The sequence below is a fragment of the Camelina sativa genome, chromosome 17 (assembly GCF_030686135.1).
Source record: "Camelina sativa cultivar CO46 ecotype springtype chromosome 17, ASM3068613v1".
Taxonomy (NCBI): domain Eukaryota; kingdom Viridiplantae; phylum Streptophyta; class Magnoliopsida; order Brassicales; family Brassicaceae; genus Camelina; species Camelina sativa.
Window position 1 is genome coordinate 18,483,248 of NC_141896.1, and position 16,355 is coordinate 18,499,602.

The following is a 16,355-nucleotide window of genomic DNA, read 5'->3' on the forward strand; positions in this document are numbered from 1 at the left end:
GTATTTCTAAGATGTGTTCACTCTGCTTGTTGATGGGGTTCACTGCCTTCAGCTGGTTCAACAAAATAAAATTCTAAGTTATGTGTGGTTTTATTTAACCAAAGCACGTACCTTTTGTTGCTATGTATTTTATGATGTCTTATCATTTGTTACTACTAACTTGGTGTCGCATTCGGTTTCTTTCTTTCTTGAACTGAGTACAATAATGTCGTATGCGAAGCATCAATTGCAATAAATAAATGAATGAATACTTATTATATAGTTTTTTCGATATACATTAAAACCTCTATTAATTACTGCAAAAATTTATTAATTTATAAAGGTTTTATTTTATCGATAAATTAATAATTATTAATTTATAGAGAAATTGTTCATATTTGGTAATATTTTTTAAAAAAGTTTTTAAAACTAAAATTTAATTGTTATAAATAATATTTTTATATAAACAAGAGAAAACTAATAGTTTTTGATATAGTAGAAATATTAGAAATGAGGTCTAACAAACATTAATGTTCATACTACCAATTGGCTCGTTTGAAATGATTTTGTAATCTGTCGGCAAAAAAAAAAACATTAATGTTCATATATATACATATATTTTGATAATTTTATATAATTATTAATTTATATTATTGTTGGGATCATATATTTACAAAGACTTTCAAAAAAAATATTATTTTATTATATTATCAAATTATGTTCAAAATTACACTGGTTCCAACTTGGATATTGGAGAAATTTATTAATTTACAAAAAATATTAATTTATAGAAGTTTGACTGTAATGTATAATTGAATAAAGTAATCGGTAGTAACCGTACCTAACACCATGCATGTTCCCTAAAAATGAAAGAATTAAACTTGGAGGCTTCATGTCTCGCAAGTTCAGGTGGCACCAAACTATTAGACTCAACAAGCTTCTGCCTCAGACCGTAAAACACATCTTTATCCTTAAGTTTGAAGAAACTTCAGAGAATTTCGAATTAAATTGTATATCGTGCAATAATTTCAGAAAATAATGTGATATCAAGGATCATGGTGGAACTAATATGGAGCCAAATGGAACAATATCAGATTCAATGGGGTTGGTTTGTTTAATAAAAAAAGGAGTAGTCATTCATATAAAAGCAAATGAACAAACGCAACACGACTATGTTATAAGCAAACGCCAAGAGGACAAAATCTACAACACATTGAAATAGTATCAAAAGACTAAAACACACTGTTCCATATATTAATGCACAATACCACTACGATCTCCATTTACCAGTGGACTTTCAAGAGCTCTTCACAGTCACAGTTTCATGTGACTGCACTGCTCTTCACAGCGCTTTCGTAAGTCACAAATCCCATAAACCAGAACTCGTGGTTGTCGATGGAAATCAGTTGTATGTATTTCTCAGATGTGTTCACTCTGCTTGTTGATGGGTTCACTGCCTTCAGCTGGTTCACCGGAAGTACCACCTGATCATATGATATAAATCAGTCACAGACTCTACAAAGAAAGATGAAATAAAATAGACTTTAAGGTTCTCAAGGAAGAACCCAAATCTCAAAATCTGTTTTTGCTTCATTACAATCAGCAATGCAGAGATCCTTTTTTTCAAGAAGTTTTCTGCTTGGCTGGATTGGAATCCAATTCATGTTTGGGATTTAACAATCCTTATACACTACACTAGGGAGGTACCCGCGCCTAAAGCGCGATATTAAGATTTTAATAATAACTGTTTTGTTACTTTATGATATGTTATTTTTCTGAACTATTTTTTTGAAGTTTATAATGTTTTATTTGATTATAAATACATTTTTGTATTTGCATATATAGTAAAAGACTTATTTCACTAAAGAAAAATAATATTCTAAATGTGAATTATTAATTGAGTCTTTTAAATAAACTATTAAACTGTAGTTAACAGATATTGAGATTCAATAAGTAATACCAAATTTTGTAAGAGCGTAAGCAATTTCCAGAAGTTCGATATTAGAATGTATTATCTTAATTACAAAATAAAGTTTAGAGTAACGGAAAGTTGGATTTGAGTAGCGGTTAATACAAAAACTAAAATATAGAGTCATTCAAAAAGAAAAAAAAAAGACAGCCAACATCCCATTCTTCACATTTGAGTTGCTGAGCTTTAACCTTGTTGGTTCATCACATGTTTTATATAATAACGCCCAACAAATTCAGTCCTGCAAATATATATATTGTTTTAAGAAATTTGACTTTAACATCATACAAAACTTGATTTCATAAACATAATTACACCTTACATAGCCTGATGATGCTCCAGTCCTTCGTACTCTGGTTTTATGAAGATCTTCGAAGAGTCCAAGGTATTTTCAAGACATGGTGAACCTATGGAGATTTAGAATTTTAGGTAATTTTATTGAGTACCTTATGATAATTAAAACTTATGTTACATACCTTCATATTCTCCAACCCTCATAAACCGTATTACACAGAACACAGGTTTGGATTTGTATATGAGATGGCACCCGCTTGATTGCCATATGGTCCTGAATTCAGTAGCGTGATTGTCTTTGAGACAACACTTCACAGTCTCACACCTACATGTTTATCAACTCAAGTAAAATGTTGACAGAAACTACTTTAAATTGTAACAATCATAAAGGCAAAGTAAATATCTTGTACCTGCCATTCAACAATATGAGAACAACTTCATTAATATCAATGATACTCGCAGGCCTTCTTCTACCTTCCACATCCATTATACACGCACAAACATCTAATTTGGGAAAATAGAGAATATAGGTTTTCAAAGTGTTGTAATCTATTATTGGTAAAGTGTTATTCTTCCTTTTTTATGTGAAGGACCAATACACAAAGTTTCAAAAATCCTAAAATTAAGAATCTAGTTTTTCAAACACAAAGATACCAATCAACTATATAGACGGATTGTTTTAAACTAATATAATCAATTAAAGAAATTCTTACCGAAAGTGATGGGATGATCTATTCTTCCATGTTTTATGTCATCCAAATCCTCGAACCTAAAGTAATTCTTAGGACTCAATGTTCGAGCAGCGTCATTGTGGTTTGACCCGTAAATTTAATCTGATAGGGGGTGATGAGTATTCCTATCCTCCAGGGTTGGATAGATCACTTTAAAATTTCTAATATTATACCACTCACCATCGTATATATATTTCGGGAGGTTAGCGAGTGTATCGTTCAAATAAGGAGCTTCAATTGTGTCACCCTTCACAGTATAACAAAAATTTTGTAAGAAGTCTTATATACAACAACTGTTAGAACTCGAAATTTAAGTAAAAATCATTCAGATAATGACTCTAACCTTTTGATCCACAAGGAGCAGAACTCGTTTTTTGAAGAACTCTCTGACTGTCCAAGAGTGTAAGACCTTGACATTGATACACCAATTAGTTCTTTCGCGAACCAGATCAGCAATATAATCGAATTTCATGATTTTTCTCAAATTAGGTTTTGCTGGATTCTTCTATGTTATCGAAAACAAAAAGGGGATTTTTGATTTGTAAGAATACAAAGAGTCACGACTAAACGTTGCGTCTCAATCTTTTTAGTTTCTCACTTTAGTCTGATTATTTTAAATTATAATATTTTATAAATAAACACAGTTTTAATATGAGGTTTATCACATTTGTATGTAGAAAATATAATTTATGTTAACGTGTTTAAGATGTTTATACGTACTCAATTTTCAAAACTTAACACTTGGATATTAAGATGTTTTACGTACTAATTTTTAAAAACTTAACACTTGTATATTGATATTTTAAAAGGTAATATCATTAAGGGGAAAAAACTGAGAATCAGATGACAATATTATGGAATGGAACGTTATAGTAGATATTAGATGCTTAAAAGAAAATCATATATTTGTAAAGACTTCTTTGAAAACTACATTAAGGGTTTTGTTCTGACATTTCCCTTCTTCATCTGTAATCAAAATCTTCAATCCTTTTCTGCTTGTAACTCTGGAAAATGCAACGTATAGTTGTCCATGTGTAAATACGAGCTTGGGTAGATACAATCCAACATGTTCCAACGTCTGTCCTTGGCTTTTGTTTATAGTGATCGCAAATGCAAGAGCAATGGGAAACTGACGACGCCTCATACGAAAGGGAAACTTTGCATCCGGTGGCGACACAACATCCTAGGGATAAGAACTTTGTCGTTGACGTTTCTTTTACCTGTTACAATCCTTGCTTCAATAACATGATTTGCCATTTGTGTGACAATCAATCTCGTACCATTGCATAAACCTCCCTTAGGATCAATATTCCTAAGCAACATGATAGGTGCTCCCTTTTTTAGCGTCAGAACATGGTTAGGTAATCCAGAAACGTGAATACTGTTTAAGAATTCCTGAGTGTAGATCATATAGTCGTATGCACTTGTATCGGAAGTCTCGATGCTTTCTGAATTCAAATACTGTCTTTCTTCCCCTGGATATAATAAAATTCAAATAAGTAAATGTTTATATTGAATTTTGTTTGCAAAAAAATTATTTTTTAAAAGTTGCACTCTTAATTTACCTGGAAGTTGAGAGAGCATATATTGATTTATTTTATCGACGTCATCATTTCTTGGACTAAGAATAGCTCTTTCGCAAAAGAATTTTGCATCGGTCCTTGTTGCAAATGATGGACCATATATCTGTTTAACAATTGCTTCTATAGGATTATCACATGCAACAATCAATAAATCCTCGGGTATTTCTATTTCTACCTCACCATTGTTAGGCTCGTTGATCTTGCCATCCCCAATATCGAGTAGCCATTTTGAAAACGTGGAGAGAGCATCTGCATCCTGGCTATTTTTCGCCTTGCGAAGCCTCATGTTTGTGTAAGCCGAAGTACTTTACAACTATCCAAAGCAATGATGAGTTTATAGAGGCTAAAACTGTTCCAACTCTCCCAGCCTCTGGCACAACCGGTAAAATTTGTCTAAAATCACCCCCTAAAACAAAAACTTTACCTCCAAAAATCCGATCACACTTCATAATATCTCGCATACTCCTATCCAAGGTTTCGAAACAAAATTTGTTCATCATTGGAGCCTCATCCCATATAATGAGCTTTGCTTCTCTAATTAACTCGGCAACATGTGATTTACCATCTATCGAACATATTGTAAATTCGTCCACATGGATGGGTATACCAAATCTAGAATGAGCTGCCCTACCACCTTCCATAAGTAAAGCAGCTATACCACTCGATGCAAAATTAAGAACAATATCACCCCTAGATCGAATATTAGCGCCAAGAATACTCCACAAGAATGTTTTTCCGGTACCACCAAATCCATGAACAAAAAACATACCTCCCTTGTTACAATTCACAGCTTCAATAATTTCTAGGTAGACACTTCGTTGCTCATCGGTCGACATACATAACCACTTGTCTAAATTCTCTCTTTGTTCATCACGGCTGTAGTTTCTCTCATTATTATCCATCACAGATTGGTCTGGTTTAGGCATATTCAGAATAGTTGTCATTGAGCTTCTGTTGGACCGCATAATTATTTCAATCTCAGCTAAGCATAAGTTTGTTATCTGTTCCTGACTTAACATTAGACCTGCATTAGGGATAATTTTTTTTAGTTGACATATTTATGATCAGAATAGTAATCGCATACGTTAGTGTAGATCAGTAAATTTTAGAAATACTATTATATTTATTTATATTTTAAAAACTAAATACTTATTGTGGTTGTTCGTACGGTTCCTTTGCAAATACAAAATATCTTCGCACAATATGTCTTTTGTAGCGAGCCAGAGATCGAGAGGCACTGAAACACTTTTCGAAAGCAATAGTATGACAAACAACTTCCTTAGAAACGGCCCAAAACACCACAGACTTGCCTCTTTTATAGCTAGAATATATTCTTTATCGTCATCCAATAATCCCAATGCAAAGCATGCATCTTTAAATTCTTTGTACAGTTTACCTTTTACCGTTTTTAAAAAATCAAAACTTGTGGCCCCTGGAACTGTATTAAGTAAAACTCTCAAGTAGTACACCGGGCCTATCGAAGGTGGTACATATGTAATTCTACCTATTGCAAAACTTTTTCTTCTTTCAGATCTTCGTTGCCAGATTTTTTTACTATTAATCCACACAAACATATTTGGAAATTCAGCATAAGTGAGACTTCTACCTTCCGGATGTTTTTTATTGCATTCCATCCAGGCCAACAGATTAGATCTTCTGGCTGAACGCTTCATTACATCTGCAATAGGATCATCTTCATTGTAAACTACCAATTCCTGTCCAGGAAGATGAAACAGAAGTTTCTCAACGGGAGTAGTACGATAGCAAATCGGAAAAGCCAATATTCGCCAAGCTGCTTCACATAATAATATCATGTTTTCGTTCTTTTCACCCTTGCATGTTTTGAGTTCACTTCTGAAAATAAGTTCATACGTTTGAACATTAATTTAAAATCAAAACCTATTTTGATATACCAGAAACTGAATATTATTTACCTTGTGCATTCACGACATGAATCAGATCCTTCTTTCTCCGTATTGGTAATTTTGCAGGTCTCATCGTATGCATACAGTCGAAACGTTCTGCGTTCTTTAGAAATATATAAGATTAGGTCTATAATATTCTTTATTTATATGATACTCAGAAGGTATAATCTTCTCATTACTATAATTTCTGTAAATATTTCCACAAACGGATAATAGTATCACATAATATCAATATCTCAAAAAATCACATAATATCAATATATCAAAAATGTCAAATTAGCATTTATTCAATTATCTTTACATAAATTCACATAATAATAAAATGACATCATATTTTTTCCTTATTATTCCGTTCTATAATATTTTTATTTATATTATGATCAGTAGGTATAATCTTCTAACTACTATAATTTTATTAAATATTTTAACAAACGGATAACAATATCACATAATAATATCAATACCATAAAAATGAAAGATTAGCATTTATTCAATTATCTAAATATATATTCACATAATAAAAATTTAATCTATGAGAAAATATCACCAAATTTCCGATTTTATTAGATTATGTCATATCTATGCAAAATGATATTTACTGGAACATGATTAAACTTCATTATCATATTTTAATTTATTAAATGGTATGATTCAGAAGCAACAGCGTCTCGTTTATATTAGTGACTCACAAAATTTTAGAGTTTTTATAATTTCAAAATTTATAAATAATAAAAAATCATACTCTTATCAACGCAAAAAAGGCCTGTAGTTTATTAAAAAAAAATTTCCAAATCATATATTGTTTTTAAAATAATCATAACATAATCATAATACTAAGTTTGCTTTTCAATCTTGATCTCTTCCTAGTAGTCATGCTATGACCTTGTACGACTTCTTCATTGATTCCAGACAGCTCCCTCTTTGACGAAAGAGATGTTGATTCCTCCGACGTAAGTTCTAGAATTTGTTCATCTGATTCTAGTTCTTGATAATATCATTAGCCTTTCTGTAAGTTTCCTACAAATTTTTTAAAGAATAAGCACATAATGGAATTACAAAAATTAATCTAATAATCTTTTAGAATACACTATTAATTTAATATGTTACCTTGACAAACTGGTTGACCATATCTTTTTTTTCCCAAAACTTTTCAACAACATAAGAAGCCTTGTCACTCTTCAAGTTATCAATTGTGACAGAAATTTTAAAGAGCATTGTCTTCCCGATTAGAGCAGAAAGACAAACGGGCATAATGTTTTGATCGTCCTGAGCATTGTTCCAAATTTGCAAGAAAAATGCGTGTTACTATAGATTCTTTGAAATTTATATTCTGATAAAAAGTACAATGTTTATCCTGTTAGAACGTACCTCGGCAATTTGTGAAACTAATTCATCAGCCTTTTTACCTACGAATAGTTGGGCTAGACCATACAAAATAAGCAGCTTAATCTTTGGAGAATTTCCATACGAAACGTGTAGTATGAGTTTATACCTGAAAATACATAAAAGAAATCAAATGATCAACATATTCGGATGAATTCAATTATAAATATATTAAGTAACACATACTTGTAATCAAATTCTTTGACATCGTCATCGCAAACACCACAACTATATAGACGTTTTTCCCCTTGTCAGATTCTAGTGGATATGGTTGAACCTTCTTTCTACATTCTTTGCATGCAATATAATACCACTTAGGCACTGTCTCAACCGAACAGATCGTTCCAATTGTCACACATGTACGAACCTAAATATATACAATCATGATTAATATTTTGTAATTGTCATTATTTTGAACACTGTATTTAGATTAACAATACCTCTAATGAATATAGGATGTCGTCGATAGTCATCTTTTCATTTTTCATGAAAAACTCCTCATACAAAGTTACCTTCGGCTGTATATTCTCCTCATTGTGAACCAACTCAACAACGCTAGTGTTTGGCATCCTTTTAAAAATGAAAGATAAAAATGAGAATACGTTTAGTTATGTATAGCGTATAACTGATGATCTCGAAAACTAATTACATTTGTCGGAATTTTTCGACTGCGGGAATTGACGGATTTAAGTGAATATCTGTGGTGTTGAATGCATTTGATAAACTGTAATTGCCTGCGAAATAATTTTAAAATTTATTAAGAAGATGATAATTAAACAAATTAAATCACAGGACAGTAAAGGACTAAATAACATTAACAATACCTTTCCACTCTTTCAAACATGCAATTCTAATCACACACACTACAACCGAGTCTTTGTGTTCTTTTATAGAAGCTTCAAAAGTTCTAGCAAGATCACCCCATATTGTACAACTTAATCGGTCACCACTGTAAAAAATAAAGTTTAGACCCGCTATAAAATAATTGTAACATGTTTTTTTTTTTTTTTTTTTATTTTATAAAAACACATACCTTAAATTTTGCAAGTCAAAAGTTATCTTCACATTGTCCTTTCCTTTAGTTTTTATGTTATCAAGAGAACCAACACCAGCAATTTGGCCCACCACATCTAAAACATAACAATAGTAGTTACAAATCAACATCCGAATATATATATATATATATATATATATGTGTTTTACAACTTACCAAACAATACTTGTTTATCTATCTTTCCAGCCAAGATAGTTGAAAATTCTTGAAAGTATTTTTCACGAACTCGTGCTGGAAAATCATCACATGGTTTAACTGTGATGGTTCTATAGAACACCATCTTAAATCCCAAAGCACTTGTCCTATAGTCACCGTCATAATCGACCAAACTGAAAGTATCGATTATTTTTGAGTCACCAATATTGATCTGGTTATGAAATTTATTCACCAATGCATCCTCAATAGACGCGTGAATTCTTGTTCCCTAAAATTTAAAGCAGTCGTTAATACGTTTGAATAAAAATTGAGATTAAGGTATAGAAAAGCTTTATAAACTATTTACGTATTTGTTAACAAAGTTTTTAAGTATATCGGAAGTGAAATTATAAAACCGAAACAAACCTCATCATCGACTAAAACCATCTGCAGGGATTTGAATGCTTTCCAAAGTCTTATCACACGAACCCTGATCTTGTAGTGATCCAGAGCAGGATTGATCTCGTTAATGTTAACATAGGGAGAGATAATGGTTTGTTTGGAGGTCATAATGAATAATTTGTTTTTTTAAAGAATCGCTGAAGTTTACACAATGTTTCAATGTGTATCACTATATATAGAGAACGCAATTAATGATTTTTACATTTTTAATTAATAGGATAATATTGAAATTTGATCCTTTTCAGAATCATTTTAATAATTATTATATTTAAAATTTGTTAATATAACACTTTTAGATTATAAGAATATAAATTTAAGGATAGTTTAATTTAAGATAATGGTAATAATATTTAATTAACAATTTTGTAACTATATCATGATAATAATGAAAGAATCAGTCTCGAATCATTATGATTATAGAAATTTAAATATAAGTGATAATCAAACTCTTCAAAATTACCTTTACAGTATCCTTTAATAATCGTGTAAATATATTATAACTAAATTCGCTCAAAGAATATTTAAAATATTTTACAAATTTAATAAATACATATTCTCTAGCTATATAATAGACTTATTGTCATTCTTGCGTTATGATTAAATTATTCGAATATATATTTAAGAATATTATAATAACTATTGACGAATAATATAATTTTAATATATATAATACAAATTGTAAATATAGAACTTATATGTATAAACAAATATGTGATCTTAAAATGTATAATTAATATTAGTAAATCTTATTTCAAACTGAAAACCATAAAGCTCAAATTATTGAATGATTGCATATCAAATCCAAAAAGAAAAAAACTTTAAATTATATAAATTCAAGATTCCACGTCAATTAAAAGCTCTTCAACTTCAAAACTATAAAAATCAAGATTCCATATCATCAAAGGCATCTCTCATCTGCGTAACCTGCGGACATGGCGGATTTTTCATCACTCTTGTACAATTATGCGCCGTTGTCACCATGATTGAATCTATAAGAAGCAAAATGTAATTTTTTATATTAAACTATTAAAACTGATTAAACTATAACTAAATATATATAGTTATAAAATGATTCTAAACCTTGATTTCTCTCAATTCTTGCAAAGCGTACGACATATATGATATCACCAACACAATGTATCCAATCATAAAGAAATTGTTCGCATAAGGTTTTGGTAATCGGCATGACAATCGATCACCCCTACATTAAAATTTTTAAAATTTAGTCAAAGTGTGACAACATAATCTAAGTTTAATATATTAAATTTTAATAACATACTCGATATTTTCCAAAACAACGAACAACTCATTCCATTCTTTGTCGGGAGGACCTTCCTCGAAGCGATTTCCAACCCGCAATACTCTTCCGATGATATCTACAAAATGTGTAAAGTTACAATTAATTATTGTTTTAAAATTATAAATATATATAAAGTTATCGTTTCCCTTACCAACACAATAAGCACAGTCTAAATAACCACTCTTAATATCATTAAATGATACAAAAGAGAAGAATTGATCTGAAGACAAAGCAGTAATCTTTCTAAACCATGTTATGGTTCTCCAATGTATCATAAAACGATGATCAGTTGGTCTAAAATTCCCGGTAACTTTGCATAGTGAGAAACTTGCCAACATGATCCAATCTCCTTCGTTCAAATCGTTCAAAAAAACGTCACGAAATCTAGGACCCATCAAAGAGTGTATTTTTTGGCCCTGCAAAAATTATTGATTAATTAATATATGTGTAACACCCGCAAACCAATTTTTGGTAATTTGGTAAGGGTGTCGATCGACACCTTCTAGTGAGGCATCGATCGACACCAGCTGTGGCCGGTTTGGTCGGTTCAATTTTAATTGTCCGGTTTGCGTGGTTGGTTTAGCGAATCCCTAAAATCGAGTTTTTAGAGGAAGAAAACGACCTAGGGTCGTGTTGTTTGTGTTTTATCGCCGTTTTCAGAGAAAAACAAAAGAGAGAGTAGTTCTTGAGCTTTTGAGAGAGATTGGGGAGATTCCTTGCTGTTCTTGGGAGATCTAAGGCTGGGAAGGAGCTAGAAGCTTGCTAGGAGTGAGGGAATTCGTTCTTGTTGGTCAGAATCTTCTTGAAAGAGGTGAGTGCATGACCATGGCTTATCTAAGCTAAGATCTCTAGATTTCATGTGATTTGGTGCTTATGTGGTTGTTTCTGTGAGTTCTCTATGGTATTTCGTCGCTGTTGTGGCTGGGTTTGGCTTCTGGGAGTGCAAGGAGCGGATTGGAGAAGTTTGGAGGCGAGATTCGGAGTTTTTGATCGAAGGAAATCGCTGCTTGGCGACGGTGTCGACACCAACGCGAGGACGGCTCGAGACTTTGGCGAGTGCCGATCGATGCCATGTGGAGGTGTCGGTCGACACAAACTAGGGTTTTCGGGAGTGTCGGGCAGGGTGTCGGTCGACACCAGATTGTCAGTGTTGATCGACACCTTCTGGTGTCGGTCGACACCCTTCTTTCAGTTACGACGGATTGTTGTGTGCTTTGTATATTGCCTGGTTTGTTTATTTGATTGTTGATTGTGGCTTGTAGAGATCTTATTGCTTGTGTGTATAGCCCAGTAGATGGGAGGATTGCCTTACTAAGTATTTATGATAATACTTACGCATCTCAATTGTTGTTTGTGGTGTGCAGGTAAAGGCAAAGTGTGATCGTGGAATCAAAGGCAATGAAGAGGAGGATGTTCTAGGGACTCGATTGGATGTTGTCTGGCATTTCTAGGTTGCTAGAGTTGGGTCATTAGAAACATTGCTAGGTTGCTGGTTCCTTGTTTCTTGTTGTTTGGTATTGAGATATTGCCTTTGCTATAATATTGGTTTATTATTGGATATTGATTATGTTATTCCGCTGTTGAATGTGTTTGTGGTTAGGTGGCTAGTGGGTATGGGACCACTAGCTGTAGTTTATTTTATTATATTATATTTATTATTTATTATTAAAAAAAAAAAGGTCGGTCTTTTCATTTTGGTATCAGAGCCCTTACGGTTCTAGGTTTGGGTTCACTAGGTTTCTGTTGTAGATGTTTGGGATTGCATGTCTTGATTGATTATGTGAGTTAGTCAATTGTGTATGGCATGGAGTCCTAGAACATCCTCTTCGAGCCGAGTGTGTGATTCCACGGTGAGTTTATGTTTTCTGTGTTATAATAGAAATTGTTTGCTTAGCCTTCTGTTCATGGTAGTGCAGATGGTTAGAGAGGATGCTGTGGCTGGTCGAGGTCATGGACGTGGACGTGGTCGTGGTAGGGGCAGAGCCCTAGTGGTTAGTGAGACCGAGGACCAGAGTGTGACAACTGAGGGTGTTGGCGAGTCGCAGGATGTTCCGGGGGATTCCGTGAGTGTGGCAGGAGGGGGCGGTGTTGATGCTCCAGTGGCCGGTGATGCTAGGGTCCCGGGTGTGGGAGTCCCAGCGGGTGGAGTCCCTGGTACTGACTTTGCGGCTATGCTAGCAGAGGTGTTGGCGCGGTTACCACTAGTTGTACCGGCTCGGGCTCAGGTAGTGCCACCAGTGGTGGCGGAGGAGCGGCAGCCAGTGGCTGCGGATGCGGGGGTCCATGCTCGTTATCTCAGCATGTTGACAGAGATGGGTGGGTTGCGTACTGAGCAGTTTTCGGGAGGTGTAGATCCTACTGCTACGGATGCGTGGAGGACGAGAGTGGAACGTAACTTCCATACTCTGAGATGTGCTGAGGAGTTTTGGGTGGACATAGGGGTCTACTTTTTGAGTGGTGATGCTGAGTTGTGGTGGAGATCTGTGGCTGCTAGGAGGGTGCAGCGGGAGATGACTTGGGCTGACTTCGTTTTGGAGTTCAACCGCAAATATTTTCCTAAAGAGGCATTGGATCGTTTAGAGGTGCAGTTCCTTCAGTTGTCTCAGGGGACACGGTCAGTGCGGGAGCTGGACTTGGAGTTCAGTCGACTTCTTTGTTATGGAGGTTGGGCTATGGAGCCTGAGGAGGCTCAGATCAGGAGGTTCTTGAGGGCTCTACGTGATGATTTGAGAGTTCATTGTAGAGGGCGGAGTTTTGCTACGCGTGCAGAGCTGGTTGAGACTGCAGCAGAGATTGAGGAGGATATCCGGGCACAGTCAGTGTCGGCTACTCTAGTGGCTCAGTCTAGTAGGGCTCAGCAGCAGGGTGGTTCGAGCAGGGGCGGTAGGCCTGCACAGGGAACCAAGAGGAAGTGGGAGGCTACGCAGACACAGAGTGGTGCGAGTTGCTTCAAGTGTGGGAGCAAGGATCATAAGATTGCTAGCTGTCCAAAGAGGAGTGCTCCGACGGTAGGGCCTCGAGTATGTTATCATTGCAGGGAGCCAGGGCACATCAGGCCCTTGTGTCCCAAGTTTCAGCCGGCAGCAGTGGCAGCGTTGCAGCAGGTGCAGCCTGGAGGTCAGCAGGTAGCACGGATTGAGCAGGCGCCACGGGTTTACACGACAGCAGAGGCTGGTGGAACTAGTGCCGGAGCGATCATAGGTATAATTTCTGGTACTTAATCTTTGTGAATTTTAGTAGGGTCAGATTTTATGTTCCTGTGATAAAGTGTTAGGTTCTCAACACATGAGGTTTGTGTAGGGACCTTGTTGGTGGGCGGGTTTAAGTCCCACGTTATGTTTGATTCTGGAGCTTCGCATAGCTTCATTACTCCAGAGTGTGCAGAGTGTGCGGGGATCATCGGGGATCCTGGAGAACGTACAGGAGTTGTTAGAGTTGCGGGAGGCAAGTTCCTGAGAGTTATTGGACGAGGTAGAGGAATTGATATTCAGATCGCAGGAGAGTCATGGCCAGTGGATTCGCTTATCAGTCCAGTGGAGCTGTATGATGTTATTCTCGGGATGGATTGGATGCATCGGCATATGGTGCATTTGGATTGCTATCGGGGTAGAGTGGAGTTTGAGCGTCGAGGAGGGAAGTTGGTTTTTCACGGTATTAGACCGACTTCAGGGAGTCTCGTGATCTCAGCCATTCAGGCTGGGAAGATGATCAAGAAGGGCCGTGAGGCTTATTTGGTTACTATATCTATGCCAGAGTCAGTGGGGAAGTCTACGGTTAGCGGTATTCTGGTAGTGGAGGAGTTTGAGGATGTGTTTCAGTCTTTGCAGGGATTACCACCATCTCGGTCGGATTCTTTTACCATTGAACTGGAACCAGGGACGACACCGTTATCCAAGGCTCCATACAGAATGGCTCCAGCAGAGATGGCAGAGCTGAAGAAGCAGCTAGAGGATTTGTTGAGTAAGGGATTCATCCGTCCAAGTGTGTCACTGTGGGGAGCGCCGGTGTTGTTTGTCAAGAAAAAGGATGGGAGTTTCCGGTTGTGTATTGATTACAGGGGTTTGAACCGGGTCACTATGAAGAACAAGTACCCTCTCCCGAGGATTGACGAGTTGTTGGATCAGTTGAGGGGTGCTACTTGGTTCTCCAAGGTAGATTTGGCATCGGGTTATCATCAGATACCGATAGATGAGGCAAATGTGAGGAAGACTGCTTTCAGGACGAGGTATGGGCATTATGAGTTTGTGGTGATGCCTTTCGGGTTGACTAACGCACCAGCAGCGTTTATGAGATTGATGAACAGTGTGTTTCAGGAGTTTCTGGATGTATCTGTCATCATTTTCATCGACGATATCCTGGTCTATTCTAAGAGTCCTGAGGAGCATGCAGTGCATTTGAGGGCAGTTATGGAGAAGCTGCGGGAGCAGAAGTTGTTTGCCAAGTTGAGCAAGTGTAGTTTTTGGCAGCGTGAGATGGGCTTTCTGGGTCACATTGTTTCTGCAGAGGGGGTTTCTGTAGATCCAGAGAAGATTCAGGCTATCAGAGATTGGCCTAGACCACAGAATGCCACAGAGATCAGAAGTTTCCTTGGATTGGCAGGTTACTACAGGAGGTTTGTGCAGGGGTTTGCAAGCAGAGCACGTCCTATGACTAAGTTGACAGGGATGGATGTTCCTTTCGTCTGGTCAGAAGAGTGTGAGGAAGGCTTTGCAAGCCTGAAGGAGATGCTGACTACTGCGCCAGTGTTGGCTTTGCCTGAGCAGGGAGAACCCTATGTGGTTTATACTGATGCATCTAGAGTTGGTTTGGGTTGTGTTCTGATGCAGCATGGGAAGGTGATTGCCTATGCTTCGCGGCAGTTGCGGGTGCATGAAGGCAACTATCCTACTCATGATTTGGAGATGGGTGCTGTAGTTTTTGTCCTGAAGATTTGGAGATCTTATCTTTATGGTGCAAAGGTACAGGTGTTTACAGATCATAAGAGCCTGAAGTATATATTCATTCAGCCTGAGCTGAATTTGAGGCAGAGGCGGTGGATGGAGCTGGTGGCAGATTATGATTTGGAGATAGCCTATCATCCTGGTAAGGCTAACGCGGTTGCAGATGCTCTGAGTCGGAAGAGGGTAGCTTCGGCTCAAGATCAGGAGATGGAGTCTCTGGTAGGGGAGATCAGTGCTTTGAGCTTGTGTGCTGTTTCACAGGAACCGTTGGGTTTGGAAGCAGTAGATAGAGCAGATCTTCTGGGTAGAGTGCGGTTGGCTCAGGAGAAGGATTTGGGGATGGTGAATGCCTCTAAGGATGTGGATTCAGAGTATCAGGTCTCAGAAAATGGTACTATCTTGGTGCACGGTCGTGTGTGTGTGCCCAAGGATGAGGAGTTGAGGCAGGAGATTCTGAGAGAGGCTCATGCGAGCAAGTTGTCTATTCATCCAGGAGCGACTAAGATGTACCGTGATCTCAAGAGGTACTATCATTGGGTCGGGATGAAGAAGGATGTAGCTAGTTGGGTTTCGAGGTGTGATGTGTATCAGCTAGTGAAG

The 16,355-nt window shown here is 36.4% G+C and overlaps 1 protein-coding gene and 1 pseudogene across 1 annotated transcript; both read right to left on the reverse strand.

Annotated features, from left to right (window-relative positions):
- Window positions 1-1,301: 1,301 nt before the first annotated feature.
- LOC147923989 (uncharacterized) lies at window positions 1,302-5,392 on the reverse strand (annotated as a pseudogene).
- Window positions 5,393-7,331: 1,939 nt separating this feature from the next.
- On the reverse strand, window positions 7,332-9,624 carry LOC147923990 (uncharacterized). Its single transcript, XM_087494070.1, has 10 exons — window positions 9,480-9,624; window positions 9,075-9,342; window positions 8,898-8,994; window positions 8,689-8,813; window positions 8,514-8,598; window positions 8,305-8,434; window positions 8,051-8,231; window positions 7,850-7,973; window positions 7,589-7,747; window positions 7,332-7,498 (listed from the first exon to the last, which is right to left on the reverse strand). The coding sequence occupies exons 1-8, from the start codon at window positions 9,621-9,623 to the stop codon at window positions 7,903-7,905; spliced, it is 1,101 nt and encodes a 366-aa protein (XP_087350196.1). The 5' UTR covers window position 9,624; the 3' UTR covers window positions 7,332-7,498; window positions 7,589-7,747; window positions 7,850-7,902.
- Window positions 9,625-16,355: the final 6,731 nt, after the last annotated feature.